This window comes from Argopecten irradians, chromosome 14, assembly GCF_041381155.1.
Source record: "Argopecten irradians isolate NY chromosome 14, Ai_NY, whole genome shotgun sequence".
Taxonomy (NCBI): domain Eukaryota; kingdom Metazoa; phylum Mollusca; class Bivalvia; order Pectinida; family Pectinidae; genus Argopecten; species Argopecten irradians.
The window spans coordinates 38723478-38748481 of record NC_091147.1 but is presented as its reverse complement, the minus strand read 5'-3'; the positions used below and the strand labels follow the sequence as shown (position 1 = coordinate 38748481).

Here is a 25004-nt window from a genome sequence, read left to right as displayed (position 1 = left end):
GAGAGCAAATCGTAAGTTCCGACTGTATTGTGTGAGGTCAACCGAGTGCAAGACCCAGAAATATCCGAGTAAATATTGAATCTTACATCAACTTAAACTGTACCGGGGCTTTAATAAATTTGATTGATGCTAGATTTATCATAATATCGAATGCGCGCGTGGTCACGTGTTACAAGGACGGGCAACCAGCCATTAGTAAGACCAAATCGAGCAGAGCTTCATATGCTGAGAAAACGAAAGTAGAACCGGAAGTGCTGATTATAGCGGGAAATAAAAATGGCGACAACAGAGGCACTTTATCTAGAAAATTTAGAGGAATATGTCAACGACGAAAACAAAATTGTGAGATTTATTTTCACTGATATATATATTTGTTAAACATAATCTTATTCTGTATGCATTGTTAAATCAACTTGTACACGTTGTATCTTTTTTTCACACGAATATTTCACAGGCGTCGGGTTTCCTCATCCTCGATACTCCTGGGCCGTTTTCGTTTATTTGGAACAACCGGTTCGACCGTTGGTTAAAGTCTTTGTTTCATGTATAAATCCTGAAGGACCTGCAGTTTTTTATACAGGCCTGTGAGGGCTTTGCCAAGGCTCTTCTGAAAACAACATAAAATCACCAGGTCCGTCTTCAATTAATAAACGAACAACTAGGTTCAACCAGTCAAACCGATCAAAAAAAGGGGTCATGATTTTTACATGGCAACATCTCTAAAATACATGTACAACTTTCCACATTATTACTCAAATGGACTTAAATTTCATTATCTAAATGCTTGTAAAATTCACAAACAACATCACCTCTATTGCTTACCATGTGGCTAAAAATAGAATACAGGTAAAACTCAATCAGCTGTAGCAGGTTTTAATTGTATATAGTGACGGGTCGCCTTCTAGCTTCGCGCTAGTGGGAATTTCCCTTTAGCTCAGTCGGTAGAGCTGTGGACCAGTAAGACCGAGGTCGTGGGTTCGAGCCCGGCTGGCTGCACACTACTCTTGCCCTGTTACATTTCGTGCCGTAGACCACTCCAAGTGCAAGTATTGAAGGCTTCCTTGGAGTTATGAGAACCTGGGTTGGTCTGTGTTCGGGGGCGAACACGTTTGAATGGGGGAGTAGTGTAGCAGGTTTTAATTGTACATAGTAATATGGTTGCCTTCTAGCTTCCCGCTAGGGGTAATTTCCCTTTAGCTCAGTCGGTAGAGCGGCGGATTACTATGTACAATTAAAACCTGCTACACAACAATACACATTGTATCGTTATACAATTCCTTTGATGTACATAAAAGGATCAAATTAACTGTGTTGACTCTATATTGCCTCTAGTTTTGTTATGAGATGGATATAATGTAAGTGATAGTAACCCCAGGAGTATCAAGGATGAGTTTTACTATGTACTGTACATTGTATCTTATGTAAGGTAATAAGGTTTAAGGAGGAATATTCTATCTTAGGGATCACAAAATATTTGCATATTATACAATATTATACTGTAATTGACCGCAAATAAGACCCCCCCCCCCCTCCCAGAGAAGAAATATAGGTCAAAAGTGGTAGGGGGTCTTGGTGAGCCTTTAATAGGACAGGTATTGCTTCATTTAGTGACCCTCAGGTTGATAATTTATTAAGGTCCTTCTTTCCTTTTACAGACATAAAACACTCTTTGGTTGATATCAAAATCCATCTGGGATCTCATAATTGTTATTATCCTATACAATTTAAGGTAATTCTATTGGGAAATAAAAGGTTTTGTGATACACATGGGATATTGAACTCTCAAGGTTTCAAATTTATGTCACATCTATTAATGCACCATATATATATTAATCCTGTTTAAAATGCTTGAGTTTGATGATGAAATTTCTCATTGTTGATCTATTTGTGTATTACTATCATTTGTTAAACATCTTCATCTATTTTTTCAGGTTACCTACAGATGGTTCAGCACCAATTTGAAAGTCCATGTAAATCAAGCCAAACAGTTAGTAAAGTTATCTCAATGTAATTCAGTTGTGTTAAGACTGTCACTTAAATTGTTCCTTAGTTTTAGGAACATGCAATGATATTGGCTAAGGCAAAGAAAAAATGTCTGTTTAGGGTTACCGACCAACCCTAATTTTTACCCCCCGACTCTTAATTTTTTTTCCCACTTTTCTACGAAAAAAAATTAAAAAGTCGGGATTTTGATCTCAGACTCTGGTTCCAGCCATCATTTAAGAGTGAAAGACACTAAAAAAAAAAGGGGAAAAAACCCTCCCGACCGACCGACCCTATTTGTTTTGCCAATGTAACCCTAAACAGACATATATTTTTTTTGGCCTAAGAAGAAAGCAGCAACATGCTAGATATGGGAAATGAATTAAATATTGATAAAATCAGTGTTACTTATCTTCATGGTAGCAGCTAAGCTTATGTATTTTAGCTCAATTTTCTGAAAATCAATCGCTATGTAAAAATGTTTAATGCATTCAGTAATTTTTTGTACATTTGGGGCCAAATTAAGGCTCCTTCCCTTAGAGAAATTTTGCTATATTTTCCCAATTTTTATGTGAATATTTTCCCAAATAAAGAATAACAGCTCTATAATATACATGTTTCAAGAGAGATGAAATGTCATGTTTTTCCAATTCAAAAGGTACAGGCTTCTGAAATTATTGGGTAAAAAATCACTGAAATCAGAAAAATTTTGTATTAGGCCAAAAAAAAAAATAGTGTTACATTGGCAAAAAGAAATAGGGTCGGTAGGTCGGCATGTTTTTTTTTAGTGTCTTTCACTTTAAAATAATGGCCGGAATTGGCGTTTGAGATCGAAATTGAGACTTAATTTATTATTTTTTTTTACATAGAAATGTGGGAAATAAAACTTAGGTTGGTATAAAATTACGGTCGGTCGGGTAACCCTAAACAGACATATTTTTTTGGCCTTATTAGAGGTGGAATTATTAACAAAGAAATAACTGTCCTTGTAGCTAAGAGATTAAAGTTATGATATTTCCTGTTTTGGATGGACTCTATGAAAGTGGTCTTATTATGCAGGTGTCTTTAAACAGAGGTGGTTGCTATGACAGGTTCTACTTTAAAGAGATAAGAAATGAATAACTACTGTTTTCTCCTACAGGATGCTGTACGCCTTTGTACAGGACCAGAGGAATAACCACGATAATGATGATTTGTCTGTGACCTACTTTGTGGCTGGACTGACCAAACCAGTGAACGGTCATCAGGTCAGTAGCTGTTACACACTGTACGATTGTTCTTAGGTTGTAATTGAACTAACTGTAAAGTCCAAATTTACTACAAGCTACAAGTCTGGTAAAAAGTATTCTGTCCTCGAATGTACAAACTTGCCAACCCTCCATATTTTTGAGGGAGATTCCCAGTATTGAACCCCCATTTTGGACCATTTTAACAAGTCCAAATTATTTAATATTCAAAATGTCAAAAATCTCACTACACCATCAGAAACAGGTCAAAATATGTTTAAATCAACCTTTGATTTCTCCATAGAGGTTACTAAGTAGAATTTCTTGAGGGGTTAAACGTTTAAACACGTGAAATTACATTTTGTATTGACCACTGCTTTGAATATAGATGACAGGTTTTAAGAAAACTTGTCTTGCTTACTTGATATAACATAATTGTAAATGTTATTTTCCTTTCTTTTTATTACCTAGAGTTATAGCCCTTGGTGGTAGGGGGGGGATGTGGACACCTTAATTAGAAATTGATATCAAGTAATCTTTGATGTGATAGAGATCATAGTTTGTATATATGATATAAGTATATAAGTTTTTAAAGCATGCTATATAGCAAGCATGTTGGTTGCCAATGAACACACCTAAATATAGTATACAGTACCGTATTCGACCTATGCTCCCCATCGAATAAATGCGCATGGCGCTTAAAAATTGAAGCAAATAAAGGGGGGGGGGGGGGGGCTTAATAGAAACAAATTTGGACTAGGCTCTTCATAAAATTTTCCTACAAAGTAAACCATGAATCAATTTGTAAAAGAAATCAGTAAGTAAACCAACACAGTTTTCATATTTTCAGTCTGTATTTTGTTCAAAGTAAGTGAAATTGAAGCCTAAAAATTGGGAGGAGCACTTATCAGGATGTGGGCGCCTATTGGGTTGAATATGGTAATATAAGACTCTTTCATATGTGGATATGAAGGATAGGGATATTCTACCCGAGGGTCACAAAAAGTAGTAAAACCAGAGGCTTGCCGAGGGTTTCGAACCATTTTGTGATCCCGAGGGTAGAATATCCCTATCCTTCATATCCACTTTTGAAAGAGTATTTTTCTTTCATACTTCGACGTTTTATTGCAATGTTACAACTATGATATCCAGCCATTTTGATATAAATTCGAAGAAATCCACGACTGGAAGTCAATTTTCCATACATGAAAAATTACGTAATATTTTCAACAACAAGAGATCCCAGAGGGATCTTGGCGCCCACCAAAGAATGATCTATGTCTGACAACAGAAAGAGGGATCTTTTCCCTGCTTTTCAAACTTTTACTATATACTATATATGAACCTTGAGAAAGATCCTTTCAGTACTTTCTGAGATATGTAGCAGTAACAAACTTCAATTATCAAAATTCAAGATGGCTACCTGTCGATCATCTTGCTGACCGATCTGTCCCAAAATGCAATATGCACAACTAGGGTCGTAGGGGAACCTACATATGAAATTTGAGAAAGATTCCTTCAGTACTTTCTGGGAAATAGTGTTAACAAACTTTAACTATCAAAATCCAAGATGGCCGTCAGTCGGTCGGCCATCTTGTTGACTGATTGGTCCCAAAATGCAATATGCACAACTAGGGCCTAGGAGAACTAACATATGAAATTTGAGAAAGATCCCTTCAAAACTTTTTGAGAAATAGCGGTAACAAACTTTAACTATCAAAATCCAAGATGGCCGCCAGTCGGCCATCTTGTTGACCGATTGGTCCCAAAATGCAATATGCACAACTAGGGCCCTAGGAGAACCAACATATGAAATTTGAGAAAGATCCCTTCATAACTTTCTGAGAAATAGCGGTAACAAACTTTAACTATCAAAATCCAAGATGGCCGCCAGTCGGCCATCTTGTTGACCGATTGGTCCCAAAATGCAATATGCACAACTAGGGCCCTAGGGGAACCTACATGTGAAATTTGAGAAAGATCCCTTAAGTACTTTCTGAGAAATAGCGGTAACAAACTTTAACTATCAAAATCCAAGATGGCCGCCAGTCGGCCATCTTGTTGACCGATTGGTCCCAAAATGCAATATGCACAACAAGGGCCCTAGGGGAACCTACATGTGAAATTTGAGAAAGATCCCTTCAAAACTTTCTGAGAAATAGCGGTAACAAACTTTAACTATCAAAATCCAAGATGGCTGCTAGTCGGCCATCTTGTTGACCGATTGGTCCCAAAATGCAATATGCACAACTAGGGCCCTAGGGGAACCTACATGTGAAATTTGAGAAAGATCCCTTCTGTACTTTCTGAGAAATAGCGGTAACAAGAATTGTTAACGGACGGACGGACGGACGGACGGACGGACGGACGGACGGACGGGACGGAAGGACGGACGGACGACGGACCACGGACGAAAGGCGATTTGAATAGCCCACCATCTGATGATGGTGGGCTAAAAATCCTGTTGTTTGTATCTTTTATAGTAAAACCATTCAAGTTTGTGATAAAAATGCTAAAATTTTAACGAGGAAATGGCAATTTTGTTGACACCGTGACATCAGGAGACTTTATTGCATTGGTAGCCATGCAATACAGCCTCAGGTGACATGAGTATATTGCCCTAGACCAGCCAGTATTACACTCAGAGGTATGAAAGAATTTGATATATTTATGATAGTTAAATAATGTTCATTAGAGCTATGCCAAGTATAAGAAGAATAAAAGTATTGAAAAGCCTGTAGCTTACTGACAGTTCTAGTAATCTTTCAGAAATCTTTAAGAAAAAAAAATGTTCGTGATTTAATTCTCTTTTATGTATCTCCTAATCATGAAACACTTTTCTCACCAGGCACATAAATGCACAGTAATAAAGGAGGAAGATTTGGAGGCGTATCGTAATACACTGGCTGTCGTCACAAGCTCTCACATATACAGTGTTCAGAGGAGTAAACTCAAGGTAAAACTATCACAAACATTGTACAGGGACCTTTAGTCAAGGTAAAACTTTCATATACTTTGTACAGAGGTGTAAACTCAAGGTAGAGCTCACATATACATTGTACAGAGGTCTAAAGTCAAGGTAGAGCTCACATATACATTGTACAGAGGTCTAAAGTCAAGGTAGAGCTCACATATACATTGTACAGAGGTCTAAAGTCAAGGTAGAGCTCACATATACATTGTACAGAGGTCTAAAGTCAAGGTAGAGCTCACATATACATTGTACAGAGGTCTAAAGTCAAGGTAGAGCTCACATATACATTGTACAGAGGTCTAAAGTCAAGGTAGAGCTCACATATACATTGTACAGAGGTCTAAAGTCAAGGTAGATAAAGTCAAGGTAGAGCTCACATATACATTGTACAGAGGCCTAAAGTCAAGATAGAGCTCACATATACATTGTACAGGGTATAAAGTCAGAGTAGAGCTCACATATACATTGTACACAGGCCTAAAGTCAAGATAGAGCTCACATATACATTGTACAGTGGCCTAAAAAGTCATGGTAGAGCTCACATATACATTGTACAGAGGTCTAAAGTCAAGGATAGAGCTCACATATACATTGTACAGAAGTCTAAAGTCCAGGTAGAGCTCACATATACATTGTACACAACAAGGTCTAAAGTCAAGGTAGAGCTCACATATACATTGTACAGAGGTCTAAAGTCAAGGTAGAGCTCACATATACATTGTACAGAGGTCTAAAGTCAAGGTAGAGCTCACATATACATTGTACAGAGGCCTAAAGTCAAGGTAGAGCTCACATATACATTGTACAGAGGTATAAATTCAAAGTAGAGCTCACATATACATTGTACACAGGTCTAAAGTCAAGGTAGAGCTCACATATACATTGTACAGAGGCCTAAAGTCAAGGTAGAACTCTCATATACATTGTACAGAGGTATAAATTCAAATTAGATCTCACATATACATTGTACAGAGGTCTAAAGTCAAGGTAGAGCTCACATATACATTGCATAGAGGCCTAAAGTCAAGGTAGAGCTCACATATACAGTAAAACCCCGTTATATCGCCACCTTCTGTTTTCCTAGATTTTGGCGATATATCGAGTTTGGCAGTATATCGGATTTGTCGTTGAAATCTTAATTAGGCCTAAATATAGGTAGTCCCCCGGTGCCGTACTGAAACAGACTTTCTAGTCAGTCTGTGTAGTGTACGGCCACTTCGTATTTTGTAATATGAACAGTTCCAAAATTAAAGTAATTTCGATAGTAGTCTTTGAATAAATATGTCAGCTTTATGTGTGTAAAATACGAAAACCGAACACGTTTGTGCTACCACGTATCGTGCCGTAGTTGCCTGCTAGTTGGGATTTTCTCGGTTACATGATATTTTTATTACGGGAAATCCTGCCCGGAAACAAAGAATAGAAGTTCTGAACAAGCGCAGTGTGGTCGTGACCTCAACAAGCGCAGTGTGGTCGTGACCTCACCTCCGCGCACATGTCTGCATAAACGGCACTCAGACGACGATTTGATCTTACTAATAAACGGCGGATTCTTCTGCACGTACGTTATATTTCTATCGCTCTTGAAATTGCTAGTTGCATTTTATGGTCCAATATAAACGAACGGTGATATAGAGAAATAGACTTGCGGGTTCCTTTTTGTCAATAAATAACTAACGTTACGATAGTATGTAAAACACATGTACAGAAGTGAGTTTTATTCACCACAACTTGCGATACCTACCTGTAAAACAATAACAAAGGTGTACCCATATTGTTATTGATTTAACTGTGTACACACGGTCGTAAACGCAGCCATAGTGTGTGTAGCTGATTACCTGTCAGTCGGCAGTTGAGCACCTTACAAAAACATGTGTCCCTATCAACAGAATTTGGCGATATTAACGAGGTCATTATAGTGTTATTTTAATCATTTGTTCCAAAAATGTGATGGCGGTAGGCGGGTTTGGCGATATAACAAGTGTATTTGTATGGAGGGAAATCCGTTCTGAATAAATTCATGGCAATAAGCGAGTTTGGCGGTAAAACGGGTGGCAATATAACAGGGTTTTACTGTACATTGTACAGAGGTATAAATTCCATGTAGAGCTCACATATACATTGTACAGAGGCCTAAAGTCAAGGTAGAGCTCACATAGACATTGTATAGTGACCTAATTAAAGTCAGGTTATATCTCGCATATACATTGTACAGAGGCCTCAAGTAGAGATAGATCAGAGGCATATGTCTAAAGTCAAATGTATCACACATATTACATTTGTCAAAGTCAAGGTAGATCTCACATATACATTGTACAGAGGTCTGAAGTCAAGATAGATCTCACATATACATTGTACAGAGGTCTAAAGTTAAGGTCGATCACACATATACATTGTACAGAGGTCTGAAGTCAAGGTAGAGCTCACATAGACATTGTACAGAGGTCTAATGTCAAGATAGATCTCTCATATACATTGAACAGAGACCTAAAGTCATTGTAAACCTTTCATTTACATTGTACAAAGGCCAAGGTAGAGCTCACATACACGGTGTTCAAAAATATTTAGAAAAGGAATGACATATACAATTTAGTACATAAGAACAATAGACCTATATCAGATAGAACTCACAGACTTTTAATGATCTTAACATGTATAATGATCACAAAATTGTTTGTTATAACAGGATTCAAGCTCTCTGTACACTGCAGAATATGATGCTGTCAAGGAATCCAGCAAGTATGCTCAGTAATATTCTAGATCTGTTTGTTTTCATCAAGTATGTTCACTATTGTTTTTGAATGGATTACTTATATCAACTAAGCCCAAGTAAATTATTGTAGTGTAGTAGTCTTGGAATTCAATGCTTGATTTCCTTCTTAAAACATATAATTGCATGAATTGTTTTCAGCTATTCATTTGAATTAAGTTATTTTTATGTTGAAATCAAGAACTATTGAAGTTATGACATAAAATGCCTTGAATTAAGTTTTGTAAAAATGAAAGTTTTTATCTTAGAAGTTAAGCTATTTCCTTCTAAAGTTCATCTATTTTCCTTTGATTTGGAAATGTGCTTGCTTGTAATTTTGAAATGTTAATATTCATTTGCCAGGTACACCTCTATAAAGTTTGACAAGGCTAAACTGAGGTCCGGGGTGGAGATAGAGGCCTTGAGAAAGACAAGCGTTCCCGTGGAAACGAACAAACAGACAAAGGTAATGACAACAGGATCGTAAAAAAGACAGGCCGACCATGGACGAAAGGCGATTTGACGAGCCAATCATCTGATGAGATATTTTCAGTTCAAGTTTGGTTTGGAAGCTGTAGGGAGGACTGTATTGTGTAGAATTTTTAGCCCACCATCATCAGATGGTGGTCATTCAAATCGCCTTTCTTTCATGATCCGTCTGTCTTTACGTTCCTCTTTCCTAGTTCTGCACATTGCACTATTTGGGACCAATCAAGATTCAAGATGGATGACCAACAGCCATCTTGGAATTTGGCAATTGAAGTTAGTTAGTGCTATTTCTCAGAAAGTTTTTAAGGGATCATTCTGAAACTTCATATCACTATTTCTTAGGATATACCGAGAGTTCTTTCTTAAAGTTCATTTGAAATGTTGACTCACCTATTCCATTTACTGTCCAACCTGTCTATAAAGGCTCACCTTGAGGACAAGGAAAAATGGTTTTTATCGCTAATTAGTTTTTTATACCCAGTTCATAAATGAATGTGTTTATATAAATGGAGGATCTAACGTGAGTGACTATGTGATACGTAATTTATCAAACAAGTTCAATGATTTAATATTTAAAGAGTTTGATAAATTTTATATCACATAGTCACAAGTTTAAGATTCTATTAATTACATAACTTTTATTAATATAGATATAAGCAAAACTTTAAATTTCGTCTTTATATAAAACGGTAGAAATCCGGCTCGGATGTGACTTTTCCGTCTACTAAAACAATCATGCGACATCATACAGATATTGTGACATCAAAACTACCTGTGACGTCACAATAGTGATATTACACATGTGTCTTATGATATTTACAACATGGCCGTATGACATGGCTGGACGGGTCAGTAATGTGATAAATGACCATTTGGGACCTAAGAAGTGGTCTTATTAAGCAGGTAGTCTTTAAATAAAGATGGTTGCTAAGGCGGGGTTTGCTCTATGTATAGTTATGAATATCAAAATCTGGGACTAAGTAGAAAAGTTTGATTGTTTGTTTGATTAAATTAACGTCCTATTAACAGCTAGGGTCATGTAAGGATGGCCTCTCATGAATGTGGTGTGTTGCTTGTATGAAGTGCATGTTTTGGGAGTTGCAATCACCCACCGGTCACATTATATACTGACATTAAATCCCTTGTCCCTGTATGGTATCGCAGGAGCAGAATAACTAGTTAGACTTTGGTGTGTATTTAGTCAGGGGACAGAACCCTAGATCCCTACCATCAAAAGGGTCGCTCAAAATAAGGCCAAAAGTGGAGGTGGTAAGGGGGTATTTGAAGAAAGGAAAAAAGTAACAGTAGTGAAGAAAAGTAAAGATGATCTTTTAGTCCCGCTTGTGATAGTTTTGTGGTTCCCTGTTTTGTATTAAATGCTTCTTGGGGAAGTCATAATAAAAAATTCCTGCTGGGTTCCCTTGGGTTCTCTGGTGTGGGTTACAATTATTCCCAGGGTTCTCTAGCGGCTGTGGTGGTTACTAATCTATCCCTCTGGGGTTCTATCGTTGTGTGTTACATTATCCCTCTGGAGTTCTCTAGTTGTGGTGTTCAATTATCCCTCTGGGGTTTCTCTAGTTGTGGTGTTACAATTATCCCTCTGGGTTCTCTAGTTGTGGTGTTACAATTATCCCTCTGGGTTCTCTAGTTGTGGTGTTACAATTATCCCTCTGGGTTCTCTAGTTGTGGAAGCTCGTTTACAATTATCCCTCTGGTGTTCTAGTTGTGGTGTAACAATTATCCCTCTGGGTTCTCTAGTTGTGGTGTTACAATTATCCCTCTGGGTTCTCTAGTTGTGGTGTTACAATTATCCCTCTGGGTTCTCTAGTTTTGTGGTGTTACAATTATCCCTCTGGGTTCTCTAGTTGTTGGTGTTTACAATAATCCCATCTGGGTTCTCTAGTTTGTGGTGTTACAATTATCCCTCTGGGTTCTCTAGTTGTGGTGTTACAATTATCCCTCTGGGTTCTCTAGTTGTGGTGTTACAATTATCCCTCTGGGTTCTCTAGTTGTGGTGTTACAATTATCCCTCTGGGTTCTCTAGTTGTGGTGTTACAATTATCCCTCTGGGTTCTCTAGTTGTGGTGTTACAATTATCCCTCTGGGTTCTCTAGTTGTGGTGTTACAATTATCCCTCTGGGTTCTCTAGTTGTGGTGTTACAATTATCCCTCTGGGTTCTCTAGTTGTGGTGTTACAATTATCCCTCTGGGTTCTCTAGTTGTGGTGGTACAATTATCCCTCTGGGTTCTCTAGTTGTGGTGTTACAATTATCCCTCTGGGTTCTCTAGTTGTGGTGTTACAATTATCCCTCTGGGTTCTCTAGTTGTGGTGTTACAATTATCCCTCTGGGTTCTCTAGTTGTGGTGTTACAATTATCCCTCTGGGTTCTCTAGTTGTGGTGTTACAATTATCCCTCTGGGTTCTCTAGTTGTGGTGTTACAATTATCCCTCTGGGTTCTCTAGTTGTGGTGGTTACAATTATCCCTCTGGGTTCTCTAGTTGTGGTGTTACAATTATCCTCTGGGTTCTCTAGTTGTGGTGGTTACAATTATCCCTCTGTTTCCTCTAGTTGTGGTGTTACAATTATCCCTCTGGGTTCTCTAGTTGTGGTGTTACAATTATCCCTCTGGGTTCTCTAGTTGTGGTGTTACAATTATCCCTCTGGGTTCTCTAGTTGTGGTGTTACAATTATCCCTCTGGGTTCTCTAGTTGTGGTGTTACAATTATCCCTCTGGGTTCTCTAGTTGTGGTGTTACAATTATCCCTCTGGGTTCTCTAGTTGTGGTGTTACAATTATCCCTCTGGGTTCTCTAGTTGTGGTGTGGTTACAATTGTGGTTGGTGTACAATTATCCCTCTGGGTTCTCTAGTTGTGTTCTCTAGTTGTGGTGTTACAATTATCCCTCTGGGTTCTCTAGTTGTGGTGGTACAATTATCCCTCTGGGTTCTCTAGTTGTGGTGGTACAATTATCCCCTCTGGTTTCTCTAGTTGTGTGTTACAATTATCCCTCTGGGTTCTCTAGTTGTGGTGTTACAATTATCCCTCTGGGTTCTCTAGTTGTGGTGTTACAATTATCCCTCTGGGTTCTCTAGTTGTGGTGTTACAATTATCCCTCTGGGTTCTCTAGTTGTGGTGTTACAATTATCCCTCTGGGTTCTCTAGTTGTGGTGTTACAATTATCCCTCTGGGTTCTCTAGTTGTGGTGTTACAATTATCCCTCTGGGTTCACTAGTTGTGGTGTTACAATTATCCCTCTGGGTTCTCTAGTTGTGGTGTTACATATTATCCCTCTGGGTTCTCTAGTTGTGGTGTTACAATTATCCCTCTGGGTTCTCTAGTTGTGGTGTTACAATTATCCCTCAGGGTTCTCTAGTTGTGGTGTTACAATTATCCCTCTGGTGGTTCTCTAGTTGTGGTGGTTACAATTATCCCTCTGGGTTCCTCTATTGTGGTTGTTACAATTATCCCTCTGGGTTCTCTAGTTGTGGTGTTACAATTATCCCTCTGGGTTCTCTAGTTGTGGTGTTACAATTATCCCTCTGGGTTCTCTAGTTGTGGTGTTACAATTATCCCTCTGGGTTCTCTAGTTGTGGTGTTACAATTATCCCTCTGGGTTCTCTAGTTGTGGTGTTACAATTATCCCTCTGGGGTTCTCTAGTTGTGTGTTACAATTATCCCTCTGGGTTTCTCTAGTTGTGGTGTTACAATTATCCCTCTGGGTTCTCTAGTTGTGGTGTTACAATTATCCCTCTGGGTTCTCTAGTTGTGGTGTTACAATTATCCCTCTGGGTTCTCTAGTTGTGGTGTTACAATTATCCCTCTGGGTTCTCTAGTTGTAGTCTTACAATTATCCTTGGATATCTATAAATAGTTGTATGATAGAATGAGAAAACAAAATGTCTTTTTAATAAATTTATAATAATTTACAAAATGGATGGATTTCTGAGTAGATTTGATCCTGTTTTGCTGAATGATTGTAGACGAATGGCACATCAGTTATAAATGGAAAAAACAAACCAGCCGAAAAACCCCAGCAGAAAGCTGCAGGCATTGCGGGAATGTTTGCGAAGGCTGCAAAAAAGACAGAGGAGAAAAAAGAGGAACCAAAACAGGAATCGAAGGACGTTAAACCTGAAAAGGTATGTATTCTGATGAACTATTGCTGGCTGTAAGAAAATATGCCACGAAACACCAATAGATATATTCCAGATCCTTACAAGTATATGTCTGTAGGATACAAATTGTTTGGAAAAGTGTTTTACATCGCAAACAAAAAGGTATTGTCAAAAGTCTTTGTCATTCTGCCCCTTTATCAAGACACACAGAATAGAAACTGTACCTATTCTAGTTGTCATCTGATTTTTGCTTGGTTATATAGTTGATGTAAATCCAATTTTCAACACAATTTGACTTGTGTACGTATACGTAAGACCACTTTAACAAACACTGTTATCATTATAATGATGTTTGTTGTAGAAGGCCTCGCCAGCAAAGAAAGGAGGAATGATGGCTTTCTTTTCAAAACAAACAGGTTTGTATCTTTCACAAAAACATAAATAGATTACAGAGTATGATATTTGGGCAATCTATCGTTGAAACAGTTTGGGGTGTCATTATAAAATGAAGCTGAAAATATTTCTCTTTCCAAAAGAATGAAACACTTCATCTTTCCATAAACTCTTCATTGATACACTGTGGTCAATTCAATCCAAGGTAACCTTGACCATTTTCAGAGGTCATTAAATTACTGCTTCTTAGGTGTGTCAACTACATATTGCTTTTAGCCCGTCATCATCAGGCGTTAGGCTATTCAAATCACCTTTCGTCCGAGGCCAAGTCCGTCCATCCGTCCGTTAACAATTCTTCTTATCACTATTTCTCAAAGTCTACTGAAGTTATCTTTCTCAAATTTCATAAGTAGGTGGTACCCCCCTAGGACACTAGTTAATTTCATATGCAGGTTTCCCCTAGGACACTTGTTTGCACATATTGCATTTTGGGACCGATCTGTCAACAAGCTGAGATAGCCAGCAAACTGCTGTCTTGGATTTCGGTTGTTGAAGTTTGTTGCCGCTATTTCTCAGAAAGTACAGATGGGATCTGTGTCATATTTCATTTGTAGGTTCCCCTAGGGCCCTAGTTATGCATAATGTATTTGGGGACCGATCAGTCAATAAGTTGACTGACAGGCCACCATCTTGGACTTTGATAGTTGAAGTTTGAAAAGCAGAGAAAAAGAAAAGATCTCTCTTTCCATTTTTGACATAGATCAATCTTTTGTGGGCACCAAGATCCCTCTTGTTATATGCTTATCTGTAGTTGCGTTTGTGTTGCAGATAAAAAACCTGAACAGCCAGTCAAGGAAAACACCAAAGAGGAGACAAAAACAGTTGTCAAAAAGGAAGAAGACACTAACCAATCAAAGAAAAAGTGGGTATTCTTTAATTGAGACTTTATTCTCTTAACAAACACTTTTAATTTTCCTTTTGTGCATAGATTTGTGTCAATTTTGACGGTTCTTTTAAGATCACATCTTGAGTATAATAAATGTCAAGACCCATCGGTCATTTTTGAAAAGGAGAATTTAAGATATCTTGTAGACTAAATTAGATTTTGTTTCCATTTCTAGAGGCAAACCTCAGAAAGCTACAAAGAAAACACAACGAAAACCAGATTCAGGTAAAACTTTAATATTTCCAGCCTGCAGCAATGGACAGCTGTATAAAGGACATCTTTCTATACTTGTTAAGCCCACCATATTCAAATCACCTTAGGTCCGAAGGTCCGTTGTCTGTATGTTAACAATTCTTGTTACTGTTGTTTCTCAGAAACTACTGAAAGGATCGTTCTCGAATTTCATATCTATGTTTCCCTCTGTCTCCAATTGTGCATATTGCATGCTTAAACAGATCATGCAACAAGATAGCCGACATGTCGTCATTTTGGATTTTGATAGTTGAAGTTTGTTACTGCAAAGAAAACCAAATTAAGGAAACACTCTAAAGTTTACATTAGATTCCTGATTGCAGTAATGATAATGGACATCTGTCTATAAAGTTTCTTTTTCATCTTGAGTGTACTGTAGTGACAGGTTTTATTTGTGTGAGGGAAATTACTGTAACATCAAGTTTCTTTTTTATTAGATGACGAGTCAGAAAATAAAAAGAAACGACGAAGGATAAAACAGGATTTGTTTGACAGCAGCAGTGAAGAGGATGGTTTGTGTTTCTGATCATTATATTTATTAAACAGGAGAAGTAGTTTGTCTGAGGGGGGGCCCCAAAAGGGCAAAATTTCTTATTTTAGCTTTAAAATCCTACTCCTCCTTCATCCTTGGATGGATTTCATCCATACTTGGTGTGAAACTTCATTAGGGAAGGACAATCATTATTTTATATAAATGAGCCTGGTCCGACCCCTAGGGTCAGAGGGGCGGGGCCACAAAAGGGCAAATTTTCTTAATTTTAGCTTTAAAATCCTACTCCTCCTTCATCCTTGGATGGATTTCATCCATATTTGGTTTGAAACATCATTGGGGAAGGACAATCATATTTTATATAAATGAGCCTGGTCCGACCCCTAGGGGCTGAGGGGTGGGGCCCCAAAAGGGCAAATTTTCTTATTTTAAGCTTTAAAATCCTACTCCTCCTTCATCCTTGGATGGATTTCATCCATATTTAGTGTGAAACATCATTAGGTAAGGACATTCATATTTTATATATTTGAGAAAGGTGTGACCCCTAGGGGCTGAGGGGTGGGGCCCCAAAAGGGCGAATTTTCTTATTTAAAGCTTTAAAATCCTACTCCTCCTTCATCCTTGGATGGATTTCATCCATATTTGGTGTGAAACATTATTGATGAAGGACAATCATATTTTATATAAATGAGCTTGGTCCGACCCCTAGGGGCTGAATGGTGGGGCCCCAAAAGGGCAAATTTTCTTAATTTTAGCTTTAAAAACCTACCCCTTCTTCATCCTTGGATGGATTTCATCCATATTTGGTGTGAAACATCATTTGGGATGGACAATCATATTGTATATAAATGAGCCTGGTACGACCCCTAGGGGCTGAGGGGTAGGGCCCCAAAAAGGCAAATTTTCTTAATTTTAGCTTTAAAATCCTACTTCTCCTTCATCGTTGGATGGATTTCATCCATATTTGGTGTGAAACATTATTTGGGACGGACAATCATATTTTATGTAAATGAGCATGGTCCAACCCCTAGGGGCTGAGGGGTGGGGCCCCCAAAGGGCAAATTTTCTTAATTTTAGCTTTAAAATCCTACTCCTCCTTCATCCTTGGATGGATTTCATCTATATTTAGTGTAAAACATTATTGGGGAAGGACAATCATATTTTATATAAATGAGCTTGGTCCGACCCCTAGGGGCTGAGGGGTGGGGCCCCAAATGGGCAAATTTTCTTAATTTTAGCTTTAAAATCCTACTCCTCCTTCATCCTTGGATGGATTTCATCTATATTTAGTGTAAAACATTATTGGGGAAGGACAATCATATTTTATATAAATGAGCTTGGTCCGACCCCTAGGGGCTGAGGGGTGGGGCCCCAAATGGGCAAATTTTCTTAATTTTAGCTTTAAAATCCTACTCCTCCTTCATCCTTGGATGGATTTCATCCATATTTGATGTGAAACATCATTGGGGACGGACAATCATATTTGATATAAATGAGCCTGGTCCGACCCCTAGGGGCTGAGAGGTGGGGCCCCAAATGGGGAAATTTTCTTAATTTTAGCTTTAAAATCCTACTCCTCCTCCATCCTTGGATGAATTTTATCCATATTTGGTGTGAAGCATCATTGGGGAAACACAATTATATTTTATATAAATGAGTCTGGTCTGAACCCTAGGAACTGAGGGGTGGGGCCCCAAAAGGGCAAATTTTCTTAATTTTAGCTGGCTCACTTCCTGTTTTAAGGTTTCAGTCTCCGATTTCAATGAAAATTGGTCTGTAGGGGTTTTTAATTGATGCCGAACAACATGCAAACATTTTCGTAAAGATTTTGGTATTCCAAGATGGCCGCTGGCCCACTTCCTGTTTTAAGGTTTCAGTCTCCGATCTCAATGAAAATTGGTCTATAGGGGTTTTAATTGATGCCGAACAACATGCAAACATTTTCGTAAAGATTTTGGTATTCCAAGATGGTCGCTGTCCCACTTCCTGTTTTAAGGTTTCAGTCTCCGATCTCAATGAAAATTGGTCTATAGGGGTTTTAACTGATGCCGAACAACATGCAAACATTTTCGTAAAGATTTTGGTATTCCAAGATGGCCGCTGATCCACTTCCTGTTTTAAGGTTTCAGTCTCCGATCTCAATGATGCCTAACAACATGCAAACATTTTCTTAAAGATTTTGGTATTCCAAGATGGCCGCTGGCCCACTTCCTGTTTTAAGGTTTCAGTCTCCGATCTTAATGAAAATTGGTCTATAGTGGTTTTAATTGATTCAGAAGGGGGAACTTTAGGTAAGGACAATCATATTTTATAAAGGACCGAGGTAAGACCCATGGGGATAGTATGACCGAGGTCCAAAATGGGAGCTTTGCTGAAATTTGGCTTTAAAATCTGACTCCTCCTTATATTAATCCTTGAATGGTTTCGACCATATTTGGATAAAGGGCTACCAAGTTTGTTCAACAAATGACATTTACCTTTTTCAGAAACTAAAATTAACTTATTTACCTTGTTTATTAGCTCAGAAAGGTGAGCTAATAATTCCCGGCGTCCGTCGTCCGTCGTCTTCGTCCGTCGTCCGTCGTCATCCGTCCGTCATTCACTTCTTCTCCTCCATAACCGCTGGTCGGATTTCAACCAAATTTGACTGGTAGCATCCTTATGGGCTACTTACTGAAAATTGTACAAATGATGGGGCTGACCCCCCAGGGGCCTGAGGGGTGGGGCCAAAAGGGGTCAATTTGGCTATTTCCATATAAAACGACTTCTTCTCTGAAACCAAGCATGGGAAAGCACCCATAATGCAATGGTAGCATCCTTATTGGGTGGGGATTCAAAATTGTACTAATGATGGGGCTGACCCCCCCGGGGCCTGAGGGGCGGGGTCAAATGGGGTCAATTTGGCTATTTCCATATAAACGACTTTCTCTGAAACTTAAGCATGAGATAGACTTCTTCCTTATAGGGTGGGGATTCTAAATTGTGCAACCCAAACATCCACCACAGGTAACATGTTCACCTCCAATAAACACTGTCACCCGTCCCCCCAACCCAAACAGTCACCACAGTGAGGTAAACATGTTTTCACCCCCCAATAAAACACTGCCACCCGTCCCCCAACCCCAAACAGTCACCACAGGTAACATACGTTTCAACCCCCAATAAACACTGCCACCCTCCCCCAACCCCAAACAGTCATCCACAGGTGTAACATTTTCACACCCTCCAATAAACACTGTATCACCCGTCCCCCAACCCAAACAGTCACCACAGGTAACATGTTCACCCACCAATAAACACTGCCACCCGTCCCCCAACCCAAACAGTCACCACAGGTAACATGTTCACCTCCAATAAACACTGCCACCCGTCCCCCCAACCCCAAACAGTCACCACAGGTAACATGTTCACTCCCAATAAACACTGCCACCCGTCCCCCAACCCAAACAGTCACCACAGGTAACATGTTCAACCCCAATAAACACTGCCACCCGTCCCCCCAACCCAAACAGTCACCACAGGTAACATGTTCACCCCCAATAAACACTGCCACCCGTCCCCCAACCCAAACAGTCACCCACAGGTAACATGTTCACACCCAATAAACACTGCCACCCGTCCCCCACCCAACAGTCACCACAGGTAAACATGTTCACCCCAATATAACACTGCCACCCGTCCCCCAACCCAAACAGTCACCACAGGTAAACATGTTCACCCCCAATAAACACTGCCACCCCGTCCCCCAACCCAAACAGTCACCACAGGTAACATGTTCACTCCCAATAAACACTGCCACCGTCCCCCAACCCAAACAGTCGCACCACAGGTACACATGTTCACCTCCCAATAAACACTGCCACCCGGTCCCCCAACCCAAACAGTCACCACAGGTAACATGTTCACCCCCAATAAACACTGCCACCCGTCCCCCAACCCAAACAGTCGCACCACAGGTAACATGTTCACCCCCAATAAACACTGCCACCCGTCCCCCAACCCAAACAGTCACCACAGGTAACATGTTCCACTACCACCAATAAACACTGCCACCGTACCCCCAACCCAAACAGTCACCACAGGTAACATGTTCACCCCCAATAAACACTGCCACCGTCCCCCAACCCAAACAGTCACCACAGGTAACATGTTCACCCCCCCAATAAACACTGCCACCCGTCCCCCAACCCAAACAGTCACCACAGGTAACATGTTCACCCCCAATAAACACTGCCACCCGTCCCCCCAACCCAAACAGTCACCACAGGTAACTATGTTCACCCCCAATAAACACTGCCACCCGTCCCCCAACCCAAACAGTCACCACAGGTAACATGTTCACCCCAATAAACACTGCCACCCGTCCCCCCAACCCAAACAGTCACCACAGGTAACATGTTCACCCCCCAATAAACACTGCCACCCGTCCCCCAACCCAAACAGTCACCACAGGTAACATGTTCACCCCCCAATAAAACACTGCCACCCGTCCCCCAACCCAAACAGTCACCACAGGTAACATGTTCACCCCCAATAAACACTGCCACCCGTCCCCCAACCCAAACAGTCACCACAGGTAACATGTTCACCCCCAATAAACACTGCCACCCGTCCCCAACCCAAACAGTCACCACAGGTAACATGTTCACCCCCAATAAACACTGCCACCTGTCCCCCAACCCAAACAGTCACCACAGGTAACATGTTCACCCCCAATAAACACTGCCACCCGTCCCCCAACCCAAACAGTCACCACAGGTAACATGTTCACCCCCAATAAACACTGCCACCCGTCCCCAACCCAAACAGTCACCACAGGTAACATGTTCACCCCCAATAAACACTGCCACCCGTCCCCCAACCCAAACAGTCACCACAGGTAACATGTTCACCTCCAATAAACACTGCCACCCGTCCCCCAACCCAAACAGTCACCACAGGTAACATGTTCACCCCCAATAAAACACTGCCACCCGCCCCCCAACCCAAACAGTCGCCACAGGTAACATGTCACACCCCAATAAACACTGCCACCCGTCCCCAACCCAAACAGTCACCACAGGTAACATGTTCACCCCAATAAACACTGCCACCCGTCCCCCAACCCAAACAGTCACCACAGGTAACATGTTCACCCCCAATAAACACTGCCACCCGTCCCCCAACCCAAACAGTCACCACAGGTAACATGTTCACCTCCAATAAACACTGCCACCCGTCCCCCAACCCAAACAGTCGCCACAGGTAACATGTTCACCTCCAATAAACACTGCCACCCGTCCCCCAACCCAAACAGTCACCACAGGTAACATGTTCACCTCCAATAAACACTGCCACCCGTCCCCCAACCCAAACAGTCACCACAGGTAACATGTTCACCCCAAATAAACACTGCCACCCGTCCCCCAACCCAAACAGTCACCACAGGTAACATGTTCACCCCCAATAAAACACTGCCACCCGTCCCCAAACCCAAACAGTCACCACAGGTAACATGTTCACCCCCAATAAACACTGCCACCCGTCCCCCCCAACCCAAACAGTCACCACAGGTAACATGTTCACCTCCAATAAACACTGCCACCCGTCCCCCAACCCAAACAGTCACCACAGGTAATATAATCACTCCCAATAAACACTGCCACCCGTCCCCCCAACCCAAACAGTCACCACAGGTAACATGTTCACCCCCAATAAACACTGCCACCCGTCCCCCAACCCAAACAGTCACCACAGGTAACATGTTCACCCCCAATAAACACTGCCACCCGTCCCCCAACCCAAACAGTCACCACAGGTAACATGTTCACCCCCAATAAACACTGCCACCCGTCCCCCAACCCAAACAGTCACCACAGGTAACATGTTCACCCCCAATAAACACTGCCACCCGTCCCCCAACCCAAACAGTCACCACAGGTAACATGTTCACCCCCAATAAACACTGCCACCCGTCCCCCAACCCAAACAGTCACCACAGGTAACATGTTCACCTCCAATAAACACTGCCACCCGTCCCCCAACCCAAACAGTCACCACAGGTAACATGTTCACCCCCAATAAACACTGCCACCCGTCCCCCAACCCAAACAGTCACCACAGGTAACATGTTCACCCCCAATAAACACTGCCACCCGTCCCCCAACCCAAACAGTCACCACAGGTAACATGTTCACCCCCAATAAACACTGCCACCCGTCCCCCAACCCAAACAGTCACCACAGGTAACATGTTCACCCCCAATAAACACTGCCACCCGTCCCCCAACCCAAACAGTCGCCACAGGTAAATGTTCACCCCAATAAACACTGCCACCCGTCCCAACCCAAACAGTCACCACAGGTAACATGTTCACCCCCAATAAACACTGCCACCCGTCCCCCAACCCAAACAGTCACCACAGGTAACATGTTCACCCCCAATAAACACTGCCACCCGTCCCCCCAACCCAAACAGTCACCACAGGTAACATGTTCACCCCCAATAAACACTGCCACCCGTCCCCCAACCCAAACAGTCACCACAGGTAACATGTTCACCCCCAATAAACACTGCCACCCGTCCCCCAACCCAAACAGTCACCACAGGTAACATGTTCACCTCCAATAAACACTGCCACCCGTACCCCCAACCCAAACAGTCACCACAGGTAACATGTTCACCCCCAATAAACACTGCCACCAGTCCCCCAACCCAAACAGTTGCCACAGGTAACATGTTCACCTCCAATAAACACTGCCACCCGTCCCCCAACCCAAACAGTCACCACAGGTAACATGTTCACCCCCAATAAACACTGCCACCCGTCCCCCAACCCAAACAGTCACCACAGGTAACATGTTCACCCCCAATAAACACTGCCACCCGTCCCCCAACCCAAACAGTCACCACAGGTAACATGTTCACCTCCAATAAACACTGCCACCCGTCCCCCAACCCAAACAGTCACCACAGGTAACATGTTCACCCCCAATAAACACTGCCACCCGTCCCCCAACCCAAACAGTCACCACAGGTAACATGTTCACCCCCAATAAACACTGCCACCCGTCCCCCAACCCAAACAGTCACCACAGGTAACATGTTCACCCCCAATAAACACTGCCACCCGTCCCCCAACCCAAACAGTCACCACAGGTAACATGTTCACCTCCAATAAACACTGCCACCCGTCCCCCAACCCAAACAGTCACCACAGGTAACATGTTCACCCCCAATAAACACTGCCACCCGTCCCCCAACCCAAACAGTCACCACAGGTAACATGTTCACCCCCAATAAACACTGCCACCCGTCCCCCAACCCAAACAGTCACCACAGGTAACATGTTCACCCCCAATAAACACTGCCACCCGTCCCCCAACCCAAACAGTCACCACAGGTAACATGTTCACCCCCAATAAACACTGCCACCCGTCCCCCAACCCAAACAGTCACCACAGGTAACATGTTCACCCCCAATAAACACTGCCACCCGTCCCCCAACCCAAACAGTCACCACAGGTAACATGTTCACCTCCAATAAACACTGCCACCCGTCCCCCAACCCAAACAGTCACCACAGGTAACATGTTCACCCCAATAAACACTGCCACCCGTCCCCCAACCCAAACAGTCGCCACAGGTAACATGTTCACCCCCAATAAACACTGCCACCGTCCCCCAACCAAACAGTCACCACAGGTAACCCCACTGCCACCCGTCCCCCAACCCAAACAGTCACCACAGGTAACATGTTCACCCCCAATAAACACTGCCACCCGTCCCCCAACCCAAACAGTCACCACAGGTAACATGTTCACCCCCAATAAACACTGCCACCCGTCCCCCAACCCAAACAGTCACCACAGGTAACATGTTCACCCCCAATAAACACTGCCACCCGTCCCCCAACCCAAACAGTCAGTCACCACCAGGTAAAATGTTCACCAGTACCCCCCAATAAACACTGCCACCCGTCCCCCAACCCAAACAGTCACCACAGGTAACATGTTCACCCCCAATAAACACTGCCACCCGTCCCCCAACCCAAACAGTCACCACAGGTAACATGTTCAATAAACATAAACACTGCCACCCGTCCCCCAACCCAAACAGTCACCACAGGTAACATGTTCACCCCCAATAAACACTGCCACCCGTCCCCCAACCCAAACAGTCACCACAGGTAACATGTTCACCCCCAAATAAACACTGCCACCCGTCCCCCAACCCAAACAGTCACCACAGGTAACATGTTCACCCCCAATAAACACTGCCACCCGTCCCCCAACCCAAACAGTCACCACAGGTAACATGTTCACCCCCAATAAACACTGCCACCCGTCCCCCAACCCAAACAGTCACCACAGGTAACATGTTCACCCCAATAAACACTGCCACCCGTCCCCCAACCCAAACAGTCACCACAGGTAACATGTTCACCCCCAATAAACACTGCCACCCGTCCCCCAACCCAAACAGTCACCACAGGTAACATGTTCACCCCCAATAAACACTGCCACCCGTCCCCCAACCCAAACAGTCACCACAGGTAACATGTTCACCCCCAATAAACACTGCCACCCGTCCCCCAACCCAAACAGTCACCACAGGTAACATGTTCACCCCCAATAAACACTGCCACCCGTCCCCCAACCCAAACAGTCACCACAGGTAACATGTTCACCCCCAATAAACACTGCCACCCGTCCCCCAACCCAAACAGTCACCACAGGTAACATGTTCACCCCCAATAAACACTGCCACCCGTCCCCCAACCCAAACAGTCACCACAGGTAACATGTTCACCTCCAATAAACACTGCCACCCGTCCCCCAACCCAAACAGTCACCACAGGTAACATGTTCACCCCCAATAAACACTGCCACCCCCCCCAACCCAAACAGTCACCACAGGTAACATGTTCACCCCCAATAAACACTGCCACCCGTCCCCCAACCCAAACAGTCACCACAGGTAACATGTTCACCCCCAATAAACACTGCCACCCGTCCCCCAACCCAAACAGTCACCACAGGTAACATGTTCACCCCCAATAAACACTGCCACCCGTCCCCCAACCCAAACAGTCACCACAGGTAACATGTTCACCCCCAATAAACACTGCCACCCGTCCCCCAACCCAAACAGTCACCACAGGTAACATGTTCAACCCCCAATAAACACTGCCACCGTCCCCCAACCCAAACAGTCACCACAGGTAACATGTTCACCCCCAATAAACACTGCACCCGTCCCCCAACCCAAACAGTCACCACAGGTAACATGTTCACCCCAATAAACACCCACCCGTCCCCCAACCCAAACAGTCACCACAGGTAACATGTTCACCCCCAATAAACACTGCCACCCGTCCCCCAACCCAAACAGTCACCACAGGTAAC

At 42.3% G+C, this 25004-nt stretch overlaps 1 protein-coding gene across 1 annotated transcript in view; it reads left to right on the top strand.

The window, feature by feature from the left end:
- Positions 1-204: 204 nt before the first annotated feature.
- LOC138307191 (DNA polymerase delta subunit 3-like) overlaps positions 205-25004 on the top strand; it is a 28792-nt gene continuing 3992 nt past the window's right edge. Inside the window, exons 1-13 of the mRNA XM_069247825.1 lie at positions 205-342; positions 1932-1987; positions 3125-3230; positions 6058-6165; positions 8870-8922; positions 9296-9398; positions 13403-13561; positions 13899-13953; positions 14759-14852; positions 15052-15101; positions 15566-15640; positions 19252-19635; positions 20550-20620. Coding sequence (XP_069103926.1) covers positions 277-342; positions 1932-1987; positions 3125-3230; positions 6058-6165; positions 8870-8922; positions 9296-9398; positions 13403-13561; positions 13899-13953; positions 14759-14852; positions 15052-15101; positions 15566-15640; positions 19252-19635; positions 20550-20620 — 1380 coding nt within the window. The 5' untranslated portion in view covers positions 205-276. The remainder of the gene's footprint in view (positions 343-1931; positions 1988-3124; positions 3231-6057; positions 6166-8869; positions 8923-9295; positions 9399-13402; positions 13562-13898; positions 13954-14758; positions 14853-15051; positions 15102-15565; positions 15641-19251; positions 19636-20549; positions 20621-25004) is intronic.